This window comes from Takifugu rubripes, chromosome 18, assembly GCF_901000725.2.
Source record: "Takifugu rubripes chromosome 18, fTakRub1.2, whole genome shotgun sequence".
NCBI lineage: Eukaryota > Metazoa > Chordata > Actinopteri > Tetraodontiformes > Tetraodontidae > Takifugu > Takifugu rubripes.
Genome location: NC_042302.1, coordinates 1,516,554 through 1,532,507, shown reverse-complemented (window position 1 = coordinate 1,532,507; position 15,954 = coordinate 1,516,554). Strand labels below are relative to the sequence as shown.

Genomic DNA, 15,954 nt, shown 5'->3' with positions numbered 1-15,954 from the left:
CTTTGTCCATGAGAAACCAGTGAGAGGCCAACTTCCCTAAATATGGCCTCAGCCATTAATTAGGATACATCAGCAGAGGATATGATATATCTGCATTACAATCAATATGTTATTGATTCAGTACCAGAGGCCATGATCTCTGCTTAGTCTCTCCTCTACCTGTCCTCCCCCTTCTCCTCTCTCTCTACCCAATCAGCCATCAGCAGGAGGGTCCCCCTACATGAGCCTGGTCCTGCTCAAGGTTTCTGCCTGTTAAAAGGGAGTTTTTTCTTGCCACTGTTGTTTGTTGGGGGTCAGGCCCTGGGATTCTGGAAAGCCCCTTGAAACAATTTTGATTGTAACAGACAAAATATGAGTCAAGAGTTTTGAATTGAGATGCTAATAGTGCAAACATGTCTGTTCTCCTTCAGTTAGCGGTTTCTTTTTCCTTCCCACAAGATTGTGACACTGCATTTTCTTTACCAAAACCAGCTTTAGTGCAATAACTGACAGTTTTTATCTCATTTGGACTGAAAATAGAACATCTGTCACTGTTGAAATTGAGGGGTCAAAATTATTCACCATAGACGATATGATTCCAGCAGTTTGCTGCTAATTGAAATAATCTTGGGCTGTGGAAAGATGACTGCATCATTGTGTTCTCAGTATCACATACAGCTTTCACTACATGAAGGGTGCTTTTATGTTGAATAAATCAGTCATGAAACAGATTTCTAGATTTCAAGATATTCTGAGAACATGCAGAACGATGGCAAATAAAAACAAACAAAAAAATGTATTTAAGGTGAATACCGGTAATTCTCTTTTATTCCCAGTCTCAGGTTTTAGAAACCAGGGAGAAATTCATTTCAATCACTTTCAATCCCAGAGTAACAAGGAAAATGCAGTTTAGCTCAGGCAGATCAACAGTAGTACAATTTTCTAAAAGTGCAGTCACGTTAAACTCATACTATAAGTGTCAAAGCGCTCATAGCATGTCTGCTTGTGCTAACCCTGATTACTCCAGGTCCTGGATTTCCTAGTGTTAATGGACCCTCCACCAAAGCTGTCAGTCATACACCACAACAACCAAGCATACACTGTGCATGTATATAATATAAACTATTAGTATATTGTGACGTGTATCGGCTTCGGTGTACATCATATTGTGACGTCGTTGTGAAAGGTCACTTTATGGAATGAAAGAAGAAAACATTCAGATTCACAAGCAGATTCACTTATGATAGTATCAACGTAGCAACCAACAGCCCTTTTTAACAAAATGCAGAATTTTTTGGAGTAATTATTTTTGTTTTATTTGAGACACTGTATGCAGAACACCTTTAATTGACACTCAGGAGACAACACAAAGGCTCCGCCGCTCCTCTACTCTTGTCTTGACCCCATTGGTGGAGGCTTGCAGCTGTAGAAACTGGTCCCAGTCCGGTCTTGTAACTGGTAGCTCTGTCTGGAAGTGATTCCAGAACCTAGAAAATGCCAGCACAGATTGAGGTTAGGTCTATCTGTATTGCGCAACACATAATGGAAAGGAAAGTTGATTGTGTAGAATCCTGATCAATGATTCAATAAATACAATTTTTAATGAGTGGAAAGGAGGTTTGTCTTGTTGCCATGGCATGCAGACCACTAAAAAACCATCATTGACCTCACATTTGAGCCCTTCTGTTTGAGCAGGGTTCTGCAAAGCGAATACAGCAACCAGCAGGTCAAACAGGAATTCTCAGGTCAAAAATCCCTATTACATATCTAAGGAAGATTTAAGGTCAGGGGAGAAAAGTGGTAGAATTGTGGACACACCTGTGGTGATAGATGTCTGGGTCTCGGCTGATGCGATTCTGAAAACCGATGTACAGGTCATCCCAGAGGCGGCCATGCAGCACCACATACCTCATCACGCTAAGCCTGTTCTTCAGCTTTAAAAAGAAACAGATATAAAGCCTATCAGAAACTAACACCATCTTTGAATCATGCTAATATCTGCATTAAGATTAGATGAGATTGGGGACGCCAGGTGGTGCAAATACTTGTAACTTACACAGAATGGGAAGCTGAATGTTGTGGGGATACATAAAAACCAAATGAAACAAGGAAAATGCAAGGAAAACCACTTTGCAGTATATTTCAGATAGCATAAAATAAAACAGACTAAATGGTGCACGATGTTTGCAGCAATGTATCAGATGCATTGATTGATTGATTGATTGATTGATTGATTGAGTACTTTATTGATCCCTTTAGGGGGTGTCCATCAGGGAAATTAGCATCTCCAAAAAAACATACAGCACTGTACAAAATTACCCACCACCATTACACACCATTAAACCTATTAAAGATAATAAAAATAGAATAAAATAAGAAATAAAATAGAATAAATTAAAAATAGAATATAAATATAAAATATAAAACTATAAAAATGTAAATAAATGAATAGATGGATGAATGAACTGAATGAATGGATGTCACAGTATTATGTTATTCCAGTCCTTCTGTTGGCCCTCCTCCCCCCCAGTGAGGAGTTGAACAGTCTGATGGCTCGGGGGATGAATGAATTGAGAGTCCGTTATTACAGAGGAAGTGTGTGGGAAGTGTGTAAGTTCCTGAATGTAATCATTTCGCAATCACTTGGCTCCCAGTGTCGAGCTCAGGTAGCATGGTGCGCTGTATGACTCACCTCGAGGTAGAAATGCTCTCTCTCAGGCCTCTTCTTGGGAAAGGACAGATCCAGAAAGTCCACCAAGTAGTCCCAGCCATCAGTCACATGCACAAACTTGTCGTCCGTCTCAATCACCTTGAAATCAAAATGCCAACTGCCTCAATAAATTCCTTTTTTTGGTGGAGTGACGCATGAAGAAACAAAGCTGCCATTTTTTGGGGGGGAAAGAACAGCTGAAGGTGATGATTTAAAGCAGAAAGTAAAGAAAAGCCCAGAGTTAAAACCACACCTTTTCATTAAGTCTTTTCAGCATCTCTAATTTAGGTTTTACTAATCAATGATGCCGTTCTAAATCCAGGTTTCTATCATAAAGAAACTCTACTTGAGTGATTCCCAGAGCAGTTTTTAACCACTTTGTGGAATAACCTGTGAGAGATTTTCACTCCTTAATAGAAGACCGACAGGAAATGTACACCCAAGGGAAAACCATGCAGCAAATCCAGACAGAACAACATGAGGACAATCTAAGGGCTGTTCCTAACGTAGCAGAGGTCAGGTTAAAGGGTGACAGGGCCACAGACAAAGAAAAGGATGTTGCTGCTTGAGTATATTTACCCGTATTACAAGGTTGTAGTTTTGAAAACCTGCCCAGGTGTAATAAAACTGGATCCAGTTCTGGTGTTTAAATATCTCAGAGCTGATGGCGCTGCGCAGCTCATCCAAATACAAGTCGAACTCCCAGCTGACCTTGTATATTTGTGTGCTGGCTGGAGGAAATGCGATGGCCCCACTATGTTTGGTAATGCAGTGGAGGAAATATTCATAAAATTAAGATTACATTTAGAACTTGCAGACAAATGGTGATTATATTATGGCCTCTCCTCTCCTCTCCTACCTATTCTCTCCTCTACCTGTTCTCCCCCTTCTCTCTCTCTACCCCGCCCCCCCATCAGCAGGAGGGTCCCCCTACATGAGCCTGGTCCTGCTCAAGGTTTCTTCCTGTTAAAGGGGAGTTTTTCCTTGCCACTGTTGCTTGTCTGGGGTTAGGCCCTGGAATTCTGTAAAGCGCCTTGAAACTATTTTGATTGTAAAAGACGCTATATAAATAAAGATGGATTTGATTTGATTTGATGGATCTGGTAAATTTACCATCCTTGTCTGGCATCATTTTACAAAAGCAAAATGCAAATTCTAATTTATACTGATAGTAATTAATTAATTAATAACAAATAAATTATATCTATTTTCTATTTCTATTCTATTCTAAATTCTTAAAAAAAAAAAAAATCTCTTCCTCTCCCTCCTGGGCGGTGTCTCCTTCCTTCAGACTTGGGTAACTCTTGATGTCTGCTAAGGTGATGACTACTGGGTCAAGACCTACAAGCTGAGCACAGACAACTTCCGGAACAAGACCCAGTAGTCATCACCTTAGCAGACATCAAACAACAGTGTCCATAATGAAGAGCTGGACAGCACCAGGGCCCGATAAGATCCATGCCTACTGGCTTAAGAAGCTAACTGCACTCCATGAACGCCTGGCAGCACAGATGAACCAGCTGCTAACATCAGGGGACCACCCAGAGTGGCTAACCCAAGGCCGGACAGTCCTCATAATGAAGGACCCCCAGAAGGGCACAATACCATCCAACTACCGGTCCATAACCTGCCTCAGCACCACATAGAAGCTTCTATCAGGCATCATAGCGGCTAAGATCAGCAGGCACATGGATCAATACATGAGCAGAGCACAGAAAGGCATAGGGAACAACACCAGAGGTGCCAAGCACCAGCTACTGGTCGACAGGGCGATTGCCCAGGACTGCAGGACGCAGCACACCAACCTGTGCACTGCCTGGATTGGCTCAATACCGTACACATGGATACTGGAGTGCCTAAAGCTGTATAACATCAACAGGATACTAAGAGAGTTCATCCAGAACTCAATGAAGCTGTGGAACACGACTCTGGAGGCCAACTCAAAGCCAATTGCGCAGGTGAGCATCAGATGTGGCAGATATCAAGGAGATGCTCTGTCCCCCCTGCTGTTCTGCATAGGCCTAAATCCCCTCAGCCAGATCACCAAGAGTGGCTATGGGTACCATTTCCGAAGTGGAACAACCGTCAGCCACCTCCTCTACATGGATGACATCAAGCTGTATGCCAAGAATGTGTGTGACATCGACTCTCTGATTCAGCTCACTAGGATCTACAGCAAGGGCATCGGGATGTCATTCGGACTAGATAAATGTGGGCAGATGATATCTAGAAGAGGAAAGGTGATTGCAACTTATGGGGTTGAACTACCTGAAGGGAACATCACAGATGTGCAGGACAGCTACAAATTCCAGGGGATCCCGTAGCCAAATGGTAACCATAAGGAGACAGCTAGGAGCTCAGCCACAGCTAAATACCTACAGAGGTTAAAGCAGGTCCTGAAAAGTCAACTAAATCGTAAGCATAAGATCCAGGCCATAAACACCTATGCCCTGCCAGTAATCAGATACCCTGCTGGCATAATACCCTGGCCACTGGAAGAGATACAAGCCACTGACATCAAGACAAGGAAGCTCCTCACCATGCACGGAGGGTTTCACCCTAAGTCCAGTGTCCTGAGGCTGTACAGGAAGCGAAAGGAAGGGCCCCGAGGATTAGTAAGTGTCCGAACTACTGCACCCAACACCCAAGCTGAGTAGATGGCTCCAACAGATAGCAGGAACAACATCAGAGATCTCTGTCCAGAAGAGCGCAGTCCTAGGAACAGCTAAGATCCTGCGCAGAACCCTCAGACTCCCAGGCCTCGAGTCTGAAGGAAGGTGGCAATGCCCAAATCTAAATTTCCTGCAGAAAGTTTCCTTGCAGGAAACGTAGAAATAACTGCAAATATAATTTGGAAGCTGTGATAACACTTAAAGGATTTGAAATTGACAACTGAAAAATTGTATGAATCATTTTTTGTATGAATTACAGTTGTTTTTGTTTTCACCCTTTTAAAGATGTTTCCCCCCACTTTATATGTTAAATATTGGCCATACTTTTTGACTTAAGTGTATATGTTATGTTATCTGATCTCATTTTATTGTAATGTGCAAAAATTCTTTGCACTTCACACACTCAGACACGGTATGAAACACCGACTCATTCATGCAAGCACATGTTGGCCCTCATTTATGAAATTAGTGTACATACCTATCCGAATTTATGGGCTACCATCAGAATGCAGGATTATCTCAGTAGGAATCAAGCTTTCAAATATATTCAAGAATGACTTGAAAAGTCTTGTAAACCACAAATATGCAGGAAAAATGTGCTGTACACTAAACTGTTCATTAATGGAGGCCATACAAACTGTATTTTGAGGCATCAACCTGTTGGTGGGATCACTTAGAGCAAGGCCAAGATCCAGAACCGAGCCTGGTTTAGGCGTCCATGTCAGGGTGTCTGGTCTAATTTTATTGATGAGTGCATTGAGGGCCTCGGCACTGTTTTTAACATTGGTGTCTTTAATATATCTGCAGGCAGAAGGCAATATGTGAAAGATAAAAAACAAATATAAGATGGACGCATTAGATGAACAATTTCTACCTGTCCGATGGGTGAGCCTCAACAAAGTAGCCGGCAAATGGGCAGAAGATTCTCGGCTCCAGAGTCTTCACCAGCTCAGCTTTGTAATTCAGCAGCTTTTTCCTTTCGGTCTTGATGAAGTCAGCCTTCCATGAATCTTGGTACAGACAATAACTAGAAGGTCATCTTCAGACTATATTTATGCATTCACAAAAATCACAAGAGATTTATTTCTAAGACTCCAACTATCAAGACCCTAAAAACGACATTTATATATATATAAAAAAGTATATTAGGCAGAAAATAACCAGTCTATTTATCCTCTCCAACTCACTAAAACCATTCTATGTTCTATTAAAACAAAACTAAAATAATGAAAATGATACTTCTGCACTTACGATGACCTGAGGTTCCTTCAACCCTACAGCATCTATTACAATCTTAATTGTCTCTAGGCCTTCACAGAAACCCAGAGTCTGACTGCCACACAAGCAATAGCATCAGGAAGAAACCTTGAGCAGGACTGGATTTATAAGCTGTTGATGGCCATCTGGGTAAAACATCAGATAAAACTACAGAACAAAAATTACCACTGTATTTCCCTCCATAGAAGGTCATTGGGAACCCAGAACCCCCAGCAAAGTCACTCATCATTAGATCCACACTCTGTGGTAACCTGCCGCCATTTGGTCTGGTGCAATCCACAGTATTCAGGATCATGTGACCTGCAAACATTGGCACTTTAGAACTGGTACCTGAAATGTCAAAATCGTTGAAGAGCATTACCTTTATACTCAACAATGATGCAGGTGTCAATTTCAGGGTGTATGCCATCCATTAGGATCATGAATCTCAGGTGTTCATCAACCTAACAGTGAAAACCAAATTAAGCTTTTAACAGGTACAACACTTACATCATGACTGTTACCATGGGAGCAGCAGTGACTTACATTTTGCCAGACACCAAAAGGCACCACATTTATGTTTGTCAGCTTGACCTGACTTTGTTCCAGGTACCTGAAATGTCAAGATACCCGAGGTAAATATAGTCTAGCTTATTTATTTTTCACCTCATTTATAAAAACCTCTTCAACTATTTCTGTGCTTGTGCTCACCAAAAGACGGGCCTTGAAGTGTCTCCAACATAGATGGGGGCATCTGGCCTTCTCTCTGAGAGGACCTTCAGAGTGGGATAACTAAAATGACATGTGATCACTCAAGTCAAATCTCCCCAGGCTTTGAGTTTGGTTTCAGTAAAGGTTATTTTCATATTCATGTAATGACGATTGAACTGAAAAGAGTATGACATGGTTTAGATAAGTGGTCTAAAAAATTACACCCAAAGATTCTAAAGAAAGAAAGAAAGATAGAGCAATGGATGAATGGATATATGGATGGATGCTATCAGTGATGATGTTGTGTCTTGTTTAGTTTCTCTGTCCCCCCCATATCCATCTACAAGTATCACCGCCTTCATAGCTGTATGCTGACCTACTGACCTCCGACCCTGCTGACCCAATCAACTCCTACATCAGCAGTTTATTATAATTAATGCATTTCCTCTGCCTAGTCTCTCCTCTACCTGTCCTACCCCCTTCTCCTCCCTCTCTGCCCAACCAGCCATCAGCAGGAGGGTCCCCTGACACGAGCCTGGTCCTGCTCAAGGTTTCGTCCTGTTAAAGGGGAGTTTTTCCTTGCCAATGTTGCATGTTGGGGGTCAGGCCCTGGGATTCTGTAAAGCACCTATAGACAATTTTGATTTGATTGTAACAGACGCAATATAAATAAAGGTTGATTGATTGATTGATTGATTGATTGATTGATTGATTGATTGATTGATTGATCGATTGATTGATCGATTGATGGGTGGATGGAGGGATGGTTAGATGGATGACAGTAACATTTAACAGTCAGTAATCCAAAAGGTTTGGCTACAAAGTGACATGTTGGCCGTATATGTGTCGGTTAAAAGTTGTAATTTAGTTGACGCTTTATTTAATATCAATAACAAATTTCGTGCTTTGCACATTTAAAGAGGGTAGTTTTTACAGCAGAAACGCAACTGCCCAGTACTAAAATGAGTAGAGGGTCCGTTTATGCAGTTTTCTGTTTCTTTGTATTAAATTCAATTAATTTTTTGTGTAGCATCTTCATGTTTATTTTTTCATTGTGTTCTATCTGTGTTTGCTTTAACTGTTGACACCAGTTTCTACCTGTCTCTCCCACTCATATTAAAAACATGTTCTGCTGCTTTCATCTGAGTCTGATCGTCATATGTCATATGTTCAAGATCAGATATCCTGGCGTGAGGCGTTCCCTGGGTCTTTTGTTCTGTCTGCGACCTCTTGTGTTTTCCCCTCTGCTTCTCACAACCCTTATGTTCTTGTTTCATACAGTCTGAAAGTGTGTTGGGTGTGGTTTTGGGGGTTTTTATTTTCAAAGTCCAGGTAAGCCTTCATGAAGAGAGAATTCCATGTGGTCACTCTGCCATAAAACTAAGAGTGGTAGAGTGCTATAATGATCATTGACCTTTTGAAACTTTCTCCCATCTCGATGTTAAATGCCTAGAGCTCAACCTTTGGGTTCTTGGTCACATCACTTAACAAGTATTTTTTCATCAACTTACTTAATTGAATGATAATTGCCAACTATTCTTCTGAAAGATTTCCTCAGACCAGTGGTGTTCCACAAGGCTCAATCCTTGGTTCGCTCTTATTTAATTTATACCTACTTCCTATCGGTCACATTTTTAAAAGACACAATATACAAATACCATAATTATGTAGATGATATGCAGTTCTACATCTCTCGTTTCAGTGATGCTTTGAGCCCAAAAGCTACATTGATTGATTGCATTGATGACACTTGATGAACCACAACTTCCTTCAACTCAACAAGACAGAAATGATTATAATAGGCTCGCAAACAAAAACACATCAAAGCCAAAATACCTACAATCCTTCTTTCTGTTCCTCAGAATGTGCTACAAATCTTGAATCTTAAAACACTTAGTGGCTCTTCTCCCAACTACATCATGGCCCTATTCCATACCTTTGGGTTCTTGGTCACCAAGATGTAAATGTCAGCATGTGTTGTTTTTCCAATCACAAGTTTTGGTCTTGAACTGAACACAATAGTACTCTAAATTTAAATCCTTTAACCCAGCACTATCTCTTGCATTAAGATTTAACCTGTCAGCATGTTTACCTCAGGTGGTCAGAGTGTATGTGGCTAATGTAAATTAGGTCAGCCGCACAAAGTCTGTCCAGAGCATCAGCTGGAGGTTCATGGAGAAGCCACCAGCCTCTAGCAAATGCAGGGCCTTTTAGCCAAGGGTCAAACATGAACCGCCGCTCTCCAAGCTGTAGCTCCATGCAGGCATGCGTCAAGTAAGTCACCTAAAAAGGATGTATGTAATTTCAGTAGTGTCTCGGGTCACATTACTGCTTTCCACCAAAAGTATTGTCTTTCTTGAAGGAAATGTCCAACTAATGCGCAGTGGTAGTTTTTATTTAGTTTAGCTGATTATTGTTTATCTTTACTGTCTTCATTAATCACTTGGTATTTTCTAGATCTACACACAACAAGCAGTTTCCTTTCTATACTTGACAACTCTTGCCAACATAATCTATAATGGCGCTTGCAATACCATAGCTAAAATTGAAAAAAATTAGTTAATAGTTAGTATATGTTTCAGTATATTTGGGGATTACGGTGTAAAAATATTTTGAGGACAGCAGAATGCACATACTTTGACTTCTCCTTCTTTGAGCACCAGACGTTCCCGAGGGTTGGCCAACCAGGGATCAGGGGGGTTTAACTCCACCAACTGAAGTCCCCCATCGCCCAAGTACTCAACCTCTGTGTTTGAACATTAGAAAAATTTATTTATTTTTTTACAAATGTTATCCTTCCATAATAGTGCTTTCATTCCTAAGAAACTGAGAAAAACAAAATCATGGTAACTTGCCAAACAATACGGTACATTTCGTGAATATACTGTGACGCATGCTATGAACATTTAGAAGAATTTGGCCAACTTTGCGATTGATGCTGCCCGCTCTGGATAACAATAACTTCCGGAACAGCTCTGCCACCATAATTAGCAGCCATAATTATTTGCCTACGAGATATCTTGCTGGTTAATTAACAAGCCAAGTTACAAGTGATAGCCTGGAGTAAATGGCAGCCTCGAGTGACAGCCTTGAAAAAAAATTTCTGAATTTTAAACTAAACTCCTCAATGTAGAGGAACTTACCCAGTTCATCCTGCATGAAGCTGTCTGGTGGGTTCATATATTTCATTGTTAACATGTTTAACTTCCAGTTGTGTTTAGTGCATTTTACTGTCCTGTGTGAGAAGAGAAAGCCTCACAGTTCTGATGAAATCATTGCCTCTTGACTGATGTTATCTTGCTTACCTGCCATCAAGGTCTTCAATGTCTTTTATAAATAAGCCACCCTGGTGTTTGCATTGGTTTTTGCATGCTTTAATGCCACTCTTGCTCTTATATAAAATGTAACTTTTGCCATCCTCTGGGCTTTTCTTGAAATTGATTCCCACTTGGAGTGAGTTCACCATTTCAGCATCCAGCAGAAGTACTACCTGTGCTTTCTGGGGGATCATTTTTCTGAAAATGAATTAAGGTAAAATTAAACTTCAGTTTATAGAGGAGTTAAAGTATTAGAACAGTTTACAACATTAAGGGTTTGGCATCTAAAATTGCCTTGTTTGTGTTACATTATATGATGCATTAAATAAAAAAGTGAAAATTAAAATGCTCTTTGCAACAGCTCACATTTGTCATATTTAAAAATATTTCAAATACGATGTCGAAGCAGAGTATTTAAAAAGAAAATGTAAAAAAATGTCTGTTATAATTGTCGCTTAACTTGAAACACAGTTCTAGTTTTGCTGTTGGGAATGGTTTTTTTTTTTGGTTTTTTTTGGTCATGGTTAATACGTTTACTTAATACGTAGAGTTATTTTGTTGTTTAATTGTAACCATGTGTTCTAACTTTATCCTAATGATAATATTGACAACAATAACTAGAAAGGAACTCTTGGTTCAGTGGTAGCTAGGTCTGTAGGGTAATGGACTGGCTCAACCAGAGAAAGGCTGCCGGACCGGACGGCATCAGCCCACGAGTGCTGGAGAACTGCTCCAGGCAGCTGTGTGAAATACTGCAGCACCTGTTCAACCAGAGCCTTCATCGTCAGAGGATCCCAGTGCTTTGGAAGACATCCTGCCTGGTCCCGGTGCCGAAGAAGACCCATCCTGTGGCACCGAGTGACTACAGGCCAATAGCACTGACCTCCCACATTATGAAGGTCATGGAACGGCTGGTGCTGACACACCTCAGACCTCTGGTGAGCCCCTTTCAAGACCCTCTGCAGTTTGCCTATCAGCCCAAGGTGGGGGTTGATAACGCAGTGATATACCTGCTACAGAGGGCTTACTCCTCCTTGGACAGACTAAACACTACAGTTTGAGTCATGTTCTTTGACTTACTCTTCTGCCTTCAACACCATCCAGCCAAGAGTGCTGAGGACTAAGTTGGAGAACATGCAGATGGATGTTCCCCTTTTTTCTTGGATCGAGGACTACCTGACAGGTCGACCACAGTTTGTGAGACTGCGGAGCTGTGTGTCTGACCCCCTGATGAGCAACACAGGAGCTCCCCAAGGAACTGTGCTCTCCCCCTTTCTGTTCACCACCTACACAGCTGACTTCCGGTACCACGCTGAGACATGTCACCTCCAGAAGTACTCGGATGACACAGTCATAGTCGGACGTGTGGAGAATGGACAAGAGGATGAATACAGGGACCTTGTGGAGAGTTTTGTTAGGTGGAGCAGGGAGAACCTTCTGCAGCTCAATGTGACCAAGACGATGGAGATGGTGGTGGATTTCAGTAAAAGCAAGTCCCCACGCTCCCCAATCTGCTTTAGTGGGACAGATGTGGAAATAGTCCCATTTTACAGGTTCCTGGGTGTTCAGCTGGACAATAAACTGGAGTGGTCCACAAACACCGATGTTGTCTACAAGAAGGCCATGAGCAGACTCTACTTCCTCAGGAGACTCTGGTCCTTCAGTGTTTGCAGCAGGATGCTCCACATGTTCTATCAGTCTGTCATGGCTAGCACCATCTTCTTTGCTGTGGTGTGCTGGGGAGCAGGCATTAAAGCTAAGGATGCCAACAGACTCAACAAACTCATTAAAAAGGCAGGGTCTGTTGTTGGCTGTAGACTTGCAAACTTAGAAGAGGTGGTGAGGGACAGGATGGTGTTGAAACTGCTGACAATCATGGACAGTCCCTCCCACCCCCTCCATAACACAGTGGACAAACTGAGAAGCAGCTTCAGCAACAGACTCTTGCAGCCTCGCTGCTCTGAGGAACGGTACAGGAAGTCATTCCTGCCGTCCGCCATCAAACTGTATAACTCATCCTAACCCAGCCAATAACAATAATTGTGTAATGTTTATGTTGTAATTTTATTTCTATTTTATTCTATATTTATGTATATATGCTTATAATGCTTATGATATGTATATATTATATTATGTGTGTATATATATATATATATATTCATCCCCGTAGGGAAATTGAATTGTAGTAGCAACCTATACAAAGTATAGAAACAGAATAAATAAATACAGATAAGATTAGAACGTTATAAGCATATATACAGCATATATTATAAGTATATATATATATATATATATGCTTATAATATATATATATATATGTGCTTATAATATATATATATATATATACACACACACACAATTAGCATATATATATATATATATATATATATATATACAATTCAATTTCCCTACGGGGATGAATAAAGTACATCTTAATCTTAATCTTAATAATAATAACTAACGACTTACCAGAAAAAATGGGCGTCGGACTTGTGCAGGAAAAACTCTTAGCGGTCGATGAGGTTTCTCTGCAGATGAAGATATGTTTGAAGATATTTTTCTCCAAAGCGAGGAGGCGTCGCCAGGAGGAAGCGCAGTGTGTAACCTGCTTAGCTGAACTGCGTGTATTTTTTTGGTCATGAAGATAAATTTACCATTATTAATTGAAGCGCTGCGCATTTTAATGGGACAGAGACAGACTCAGTTTTGTGTGTGTCTGCCGCTCCTAACAGTCTCTGATATACAAAGTTGTCAATATAGCATTCTGATAATAATTAGTTAGAACCAAAATTACTACATTAAAGAAAGTTTAAGTTGAAGAAATTTACAATTTGAGTGTAAAGGTTAGGATAATTCACTCTAGAATTCATATTAAACAGACAGCAGGTATGTTTTAAAGACATTAACAAGATTAAAGGTACACATACAGTCTATCTACAGTGTACTTCTATAGAGGCGTGTGTGTGCGCGCGCGCACGCACGTGTAGATGTGTAAATAGGGCTGCAGGAATAAAGATGAATTAATGTCAACCAATACTGCTTTAACACTGACATTAGCGCGCTGATAGGGGATTTTGTACCGCGGGTTGACATAGCTTTGCTCACTGGGCATTTTCATATTGCCAGCAGTATCTCCCACTGAGAGGGAAGTTCGTCATTGCACACGTCATTGCACAGGTAATTGCCCATTTACTTGTGCCGGAAAACCGAGCTAATTCAGCCAATGGTCAGCGTTATTTGGTACTTTGTCATTTTGTCTGCTCAGCGCAGATTGAACAATGTCAAAGTTTTAATTTAGCAAAGGCTGTTGGAATTGGCTAATCTGGAAAGATTGTAATGGATGACATCTTGACTAATTTATTGCTCCACTAATTATTTTCTATGCCTATTCTCTCCTCTCCTCTCCTCTCCTCTCCTCTCCTCTCCTCTCCTCTCCTCTCCTCCCCCCTCTCCTCTCTCTACCCAGCCAGCCATCAGCAGCAGGGTCCCTCTACATGAGCCTGGTCCTTCTCAAGGTTTCTTCCTGTTGAAGAGGAGTTTTTCCTAGCCACTGTTGCTTGTTTGGGGTTAGGCCCTGGGATTCTGTAAAGCACCTAGAAACAATTTTGATTGTAAAAGACGCTATATAAATAAAGATTGATTGATAGATTGATTAGGTATAGGAGTATTTTCCAAATTTTTGTTAGCAAATGTCTATGTCTCTTAAATGGACACTGCATGTTTGGCAGCCAGACAGGAATAGTTTCCCAATCAGGCTGGGAGTGTCACCTTTTTAGGAGAGCACACTGTAGTACAGACATGTCCAAAGTCCTGCTATAAAACCTTTGGATTTTGGATTATCCAAATGATCCTGTAATATGGTGTGAATTTCTGACTCCCACTTACACAATGCTTCAGCTAAATTAACCTTCACCCCTGGAGGGGGAAGTATCTTTTGCTTCCGAGCTTTCTTCCACAACTTTTTTATTGCATCCAATTCTCTTTCCCTGTCCTCTTGTTTCATGCCACTCACCACCTGATCAAGAGTCCACTTCCACTGTTCTTCCACAGACCGAGGATAGGGAGAACATTCTCCCTGATCCCAACACGCTTTGCCACATTCTAGTTCCATCTTTAACTCCCAAGTGAGACTGAATGTGAATGACTCCAACGGTCAACTCAATGCCTCAGTGAAACAAGCTTCTAGACCAAACTTCGTTGATCCGGTTCCACTCTGGGGGTTTATTCCCAAGCAGCCTTTTAATTCACGTTCACTCTGTCACTTTTCCAACCCACACACAAACACAAATCTCGGGCATCGGGAGTGTCTGTCCCGTCAACTGCGCTCAGAGTCCAAACCCAATTCTTTTTCATATACAGCACTGTATTATTTCCGGTTTACTCCGTCTATTCCCTGTTTTTTTGTTTTTCAACAGTACTTCCGGCCTCTAACCGTTAAACTTTATGGACTCTAACCGTACTTACGGACTCTAACCGTAATTCCTGCAGTCGTTTCAATATTTGCAATATTTGTATCTGGAATTTATAAGTAGGACACTTCAAGTGACAGTGACGACAAATTTTTAGAAATTGCCAATGTGCAGAACTTTTGATTAAACAGGTGTATGCTTACCTTTTTATTAGGGATCCCTTTGTCGTCAGTTGTCCTCCGAAGTGACCGTTGTTTAATTCTTTGCCTCAGATGACTTTTCTGTCTTCATCACGTCGGGGTCACCAAATTGTTGGATTGCAATACCTCTCGTCTGTCACTGCCAATCCGTGTGTTCTTTAAATGAAGACTTCAAGACGAATTATGCCAATTTCAAAATGTATTTAACAATAGAACCAATTCAAGATACAAATATTACAGAGCTCCGGGCCAGTTCATAACCCTACAATAACAGAGTCCATTGCCAGGGTATGAAGTCTGACAACCTAACTATCCCTTGACCCAATCTTTTATAGAAACACATATGTAAATTACTGACGCTAATTCAGTCCAATCCAGTCCTTCTTCTTGGATGACCTTGTCTTCTTCTTCCCGTCCCATTGGATGCTTATCAACACCAATAAATTATTCTGTTGCATTTTACGATGGGGATTTAACACTTTCCGTCTGACTATCTCATCCTGCCTCCAACTGTCTAAAGTACATTCATAAAGGAAGGGTCAACTGACTTGCTTATCTTTATTCGTACTGAAGATTATATATTAGATTCAGATTCAGATTCAGATCCTTTATTGTCCCACATGGGGAAATTTACAGTGCAACAACAGCAAGAGCACGCAGAGAAAAATAAGATAAAATCAAATAGAACAGGATTTGGAA

The 15,954-nt window shown here is 41.0% G+C and overlaps 1 protein-coding gene across 1 annotated transcript; it reads right to left on the bottom strand.

Annotated features, from left to right (window-relative positions):
* Positions 1-774: 774 nt before the first annotated feature.
* Positions 775-10,840, bottom strand: LOC115246687 (cytidine monophosphate-N-acetylneuraminic acid hydroxylase-like). The gene is made up of 14 exons (XM_029825784.1): positions 10,635-10,840; positions 10,473-10,564; positions 9,966-10,075; positions 9,422-9,612; positions 7,330-7,410; positions 7,165-7,231; positions 7,001-7,082; positions 6,805-6,939; positions 6,236-6,371; positions 6,019-6,162; positions 3,269-3,443; positions 2,672-2,788; positions 1,798-1,913; positions 775-1,466 (listed from the first exon to the last, which is right to left on the bottom strand). Exons 1-14 carry the CDS (start codon positions 10,838-10,840, stop codon positions 1,334-1,336), a joined length of 1,785 nt encoding a protein of 594 aa, XP_029681644.1. The 3' UTR covers positions 775-1,333.
* Positions 10,841-15,954: the final 5,114 nt, after the last annotated feature.

Coding starts and splice junctions, on each gene's coding strand:
- LOC115246687 (XM_029825784.1), bottom strand. CDS start 10,840: ATGATCCCCCAGAAAGCACAGGTAGTACTTCTGCTGGATGCTGAAATG. Junction 7,411..9,421: donor ATACACTCTGACCACCTGAG/GTAAACATGCTG, acceptor ATGTCATTTTAG/TTATCCCACTCTGAAGGTCC. Junction 6,163..6,235: donor GAGGCTCACCCATCGGACAG/GTAGAAATTGTT, acceptor TTCTGCCTGCAG/ATATATTAAAGACACCAATG.